The sequence below is a fragment of the Cebus imitator genome, unplaced genomic scaffold, assembly GCF_001604975.1.
Source record: "Cebus imitator isolate Cc_AM_T3 unplaced genomic scaffold, Cebus_imitator-1.0 Scaffold469, whole genome shotgun sequence".
Taxonomy (NCBI): domain Eukaryota; kingdom Metazoa; phylum Chordata; class Mammalia; order Primates; family Cebidae; genus Cebus; species Cebus imitator.
Window position 1 is genome coordinate 1,543,449 of NW_016107784.1, and position 5,367 is coordinate 1,548,815.

Below are 5,367 nucleotides of genomic sequence, written 5' to 3' on the forward strand. Positions count from 1 at the left end.
TAGTTGAAAGTTTACTATTTTTAGTCATTTCTGAAGTCCTAACTACGTTCTTAAAGTCGTTCCCTGAGATTGCACACCAGAACTCCTCACCATGACATATAGAACTCAATAAAACGTATCAGACAGATACTGCCTGCTGTCACTGCAGCACTCACAGTGAAGGGGACACATTGGAATAAGTCCTTCTCCGCCACCAGGTCAGTGAAGAGGCTCCTGTTTCCGCTGGCAGACTCCAATGAAGCACTGAGAGTCACTGTCTCGTTCAGGTGGCTCAGAAGGACACAGCCCTTCTCAGGGGTCTCGGTGTGCAGCAGGGAGGGGACCAGCACCATGTACCGCCTGGGAAAGGAAGAAGCCTAGCTTAGAGAAAAACTGATGACAGTAAGCGTTTTCATCCATAAGTGTGTTTTCATAACAATATGTATGAATTGCTGCAATCAGCCTTATTCTAAAAGTCAATGAACTAAGAACAATACCATGGTGTTTCTGTCACAGATCAGCACAAGAATTATATCTTTTACTCATCGCTCATGCCTCGCCACACAGTCTGGGGCCACGAAACACCGGAGAGTGCTTTCCGAGATGTGACAGTTTCACAGCCATTCCTTGCTTTAAAGAGCAATCCGAACTCTTTAAACTTCAGCTTTGAACTTTAAAAAGTTTATGAATTCTTGAATATATATCCATAAAAGTGGGCGGACACACAGACACACCCACACATATAATAAATTGGGAGTGATTATTCATTTAAAAAAAGACTTACATTAAAATCTGTCTAGATAAACATCACTTTGGAATGAACACCATGAATTTAGATTTACACAAATTCAATTGAAAGAGCTTCAGTAAGCATATGCCATTACCCAAAATAACACATGTGTATATTGCAAAATCATTTTCTTAATATCAGCAACACTGAAAAAAGTATTTGCTGTTTCTCTGAGGCTCCTCAGATACAGCTCAGTCAAAATCAATATTTTATCAACAAGTTTGAAAATTTTGTCAATTATTTACATGCACAACTCCCCCACCCAACACGCTACACAAACACAGACTGTATTTTATCACTTCCCTTTATCCACAATTTCTTGGGGTAATCAACATAATAATTTAATATTAATATGCCCATGTTCGTAAATATATTATTGTTTCAGAATCACATGGGTGAACAGGTTATCTTTTAAATTTAAAAACAAAACAGGCCCAGGCTGACAGCAGAGCAGCGGCTTACACCTGTGATCCCAGCACTTTGGGAGGCTGAATCAGGAGAGTCACTCAAGGCTAGGAGTTTGAGAACAGCCTGGGAAAAGTTGTGAGACCCTCGTCACTACAAAAAATAAAATTAAAACATTTAGCCAGGTGTGGTCATGTAATGGTGCATGCCTGTAGTCCCAGCTACTCAGGAGGCTGAGGCGGAAGGGTCATTTAAGCCCAGGAGGTCGAGGCTACCGTGAGCTATGACTGCACCACTGCGCTGCAGCCTGGGTGACAGAGTGAGGCTCTGTCTCTTAAAAAGTTTGTATAAGTACTATGAGCACATATTATTTTGAAAAGTCTTTTTTATTTAACTTGTTGAATGTTTTCAGTTTTTCAGGGGCACAGGCAGCTTCTTGTGTAAGCCTCATATTCTTGCCTCAGCTTTATTGATGAGTGTCCTTTGTCTCTAATGCCGTCCGCTCACAGCTTCCGGTCACCTTCCGTAAACATTGAACTCAATATAATCTCTCCACACTCTAAACTCTCATGGGCTGAAAGAGAATATGTTTTTGTTGTTGCTGTTTTTGAGTATCTGCCACACAACGAGGATTGTTAAGCAGCTCCTGTATTGAGCCATTTAATCTTCCAAGCAAGCTGTAAGCTGCATGCATGACACAATCATCCATGTTCGTGGAAGCTGTCACAGGAGATCCTCATCAGTCCCCAAAACTTGAATAAATAACAGAAGGATAAAATCCCTGCCCCCATGGCAAATCAGTATATCATGCATAAAATGCGACTCCTCAAAGCTGTAACGATTCCAGGATTAATGATGCAACACCTGCGGGGTTAAGCCATTTCTAGAGTAAATTCACAAGTAAAAACGATGATTTTCTTATATTATTTTACTAGCCTTACCTTTCCATTGCCAACATAAACTCTTACATTTTAAATTGTTTTCTGGACAGGCACTTCGACACAAGAAACCCAATTTTGTTACTTTACAAAATTAATAGGTGTGAGACTAGGAGGTGAGAATCTAAAGATAATTGACTTGTGGAACCTGGAACCCAAGTTGGTTCTCTCATCCTCACGTAGCCTGCTGTAGCACACCAGCCTTGCTGCATGTGTTTTAATGTGTCCCTGGGCAAAACTGTCCGCCATGACTCTCTGGAGCCACTCTTAAATCATTAAAGTTTCAGGTTATTTTACTGTATGCGTGGTAAGGCTGTGTTCTCTAACAGAGATGCTGAGGGCAGTTAAATAACTTGCCCGTCTTCATTCGGCTAGTCCCTTTTGTCTAAACTTTTTCTGGTATCTGGATGATTCCGATCCCCTGATCACTGCTCTTTTAAGGACATGATAAACAATAAACATGTATCGTATTTTACCTCCCCATTCAAAAATTTTTTCATTAGTTCTTTGATCCCAAGAAGGCATATATATAAATATATATATAAATATATGCCTAAATATATAAATATTTATTTATATATATTATTTATATATATTTATATATATTATTTATATGTATTTATATATATTATATATCATATATATAATATATATATCTATATATTATATATTTTTAATATATTTTGTTTAATATATTTTTTATTTAATACTACTTTTTTCTTATAAATTATAAGCCTAAATGGTATCACAATTCAAAATTAATTCCACATATATTTGATATTTCAAAGAACTATTTAATACGAGTTCAGTTAATATTTATTTAATAATTATTGAAATTGGAACAAACCCATCTTGACAAACTTGACCAAGATTTCGCTAGTAGTGAGCAGCTAAAATGTTTTAACACGTTACTCAATCATGAATGTTTGCATTTTAAATATTTGCCTTTTTAGCAGGGATTCAATTTAGCAAATATTAAACCAGTAACTTTTAATTTTCTCTTTTTCATTTGATTCTGGTGAAACCTCCATCTCTCTGAAGCCTGCTGCCCCAAGGCAGCAGAGAACGGCTATCGGGTCTCTTCGGCAATCTCTCTCATTTATCACATCAGGTGTTAATTCTGGAGGAATAAGGTTAAGTTTTCTCCCTACACCCCTTCTGCTTGTGATAAGTAGGGCATGAGGCTTGTTGTTCTTTGTTCAGTGGTAGACACAACGTGAAAGATTGGTTTCAGTGGTAACATGGTGCTGTGCAGTATGGGACTGCGCCCAAAACCACAAATTGCTTAAGGTTTCTGACCCAATACACACCACCGGCTTTATCCATTCAGTCTGCTCTCAGAAAGCAAAATAACCACCACGTATTCCCACATGCTTTCTGGAAGCAGGAAGTGGTAGCGCCCACAGCTGCAGATGAGCTAGAGGGATAGCGGGGGAGAAATGAGCCCCTTCCGACTTCCAGGAAACTGTGCAAGGAAAGAGCCTGAGGAGAGCAGGAGAGTTACCGGATGGAAGTCCTGATTTCTGCTTTCTGCACTTTGACATGAAGAGGGCTCATTGCGTTACATGAATAAGGGTAACGCACAGGGCAGAGAAACCCCTTATCCCTTTCCCCACGTGGGACTCTGAAGACTTCCCTGTATCAATCTGGAATACAGGAGACACGGTAGGCATCTAGAAGTGCAGTGTGGGTATGCAAGAAGTAGAGAAAATAGCCATAATATTGCAGGCAGGATGCATTGGAAAGGCAGGAATTCTATGGGTTATGAAACAGATGGAGTGAGTCAGTCAGAGAGGACTGTGGGGTCCTGACCCCACGAGAGAAACCGGATGGCTAAACTCCAACAGCGCATGCTAGCGTACGAAGAAGTCAGGCTGACAGTCGTCAAGAAGGACGGAGAACTTTGAGGCCAAGGACTCTGTCATTTTACTCTATCAGGAGGTAATGGAGACCACACGCCTCTAGACACTGTGGAAAAGAGAAACTGGGGAGAAGGGGAAAAGAAGTCTTACAGTTATTGAATTTTACCAACTTATAACTGCATAGGATTAAAATTACTACCCCCCCACATTGATCCCCCACTGGGAGCTGTTGCTGAAGACTTGATACATGGTTGAAAAATAAAGGAGCTATACTTTCTGGATATATACGGCCTACAATACACGTTAAGTTGCACCTCACTATACAGTTTGAATACCTTTATACTCAATGCCTTCCATCCAAAAGGACAGTTCCGTTAAGGTGGGATCTAAGCTTTCGGTGTTTTATGTAATCATGCTTCCTAGGGACTACTTGTATTTATGACTCTGATTGGCCCAATGTAGAAAATGATTTCAAGGGTAGGGGATAAATGAAAGATAAACAAGGGATTAAGTGAAATAATTTCTTAGGTTTGGAAGGTATCCTAATGAGTGGAAAGGTTGCATTTACAAAGGAAGGCAAAGCGAAGACATAAGGAAAAGACTGAAATGCACTCTGGAAGAAAGGGCCTTGAGTGAGACTTACGGTTCTGCAGAGTCTGAGTCATTGGCAGAAAGCAGGAGAAGAAGTAGCATGACACATAAACGAAGAAGTCTGTCTTCCCCCATTGTGACAGATAAATCTCACGGTTGTGCCCAACTCTCTGCCCTCAGCCTCATCCCTGAGACCAGCCAAGTTTACCAGGCTTTTAATGTGGCCACTGTGTGCAAACAAGCCCCACCCCAAGGCCTCTGAATTGAGTTCAGAATTGAGCACAGATTCCCTAAAAGGGTCATTACTCTCAGTGGTTACCTCATTTTTCTCAAGGTTAAATTCTGAAGGTTGTTGAGGCATGTCTGGAGGGTAAAATTCATATTCCATTTAGAATGAGCTTTGACAGCAAATCTCCTGATGAGGAACCTTCAACCTACCTTTCTCCATCTCTTTCAAAACCTTACAAGCAGGTGACAAAGGACGCTGACAAAAAATGTCATGTGATATGTTACCATGATAGTAACTCAGGCATTGCAGATTCATTTCTGGGATTGAGTGAGTTATAACTATAAACTATAGGGGGTTTGGGGTATTTTTAGCAGTTGATTGAGTACATGGTCAAGGAAGAAAATAATACAAAATAAGGATTTCTTGAGCAGAGAATAAATGAAAGATAAAAGAGAAAAAAGATGAAAGAGATTTTAGAAAGCAGTTCTCAGAGATCACCCTTGCCTGTTTCACAGCCTCGATCTGATCAGATTCTTAGTTGCTCTTGTGTGTCCTTTTTTTTTTTTTTTTTTT

At 39.9% G+C, this 5,367-nt stretch overlaps 1 protein-coding gene across 3 annotated transcripts in view; it reads right to left on the reverse strand.

Moving 5' to 3' along the window:
• LOC108291868 (PZP alpha-2-macroglobulin like) overlaps nt 1–4,777 on the reverse strand; it is a 70,113-nt gene extending 65,336 nt beyond the window's left edge. For all 3 annotated transcript variants that reach the window (XM_017512340.2, XM_017512339.2, XM_017512343.2), the window contains exons 1-2: nt 4,618–4,777; nt 156–339 (exon numbers count right to left, since the gene is read on the reverse strand). In XM_017512340.2, the coding sequence (XP_017367829.1) occupies nt 156–339; nt 4,618–4,700 (267 nt within the window). In that variant the 5' untranslated portion in view covers nt 4,701–4,777. The remainder of the gene's footprint in view (nt 1–155; nt 340–4,617) is intronic.
• Nucleotides 4,778–5,367: the final 590 nt, after the last annotated feature.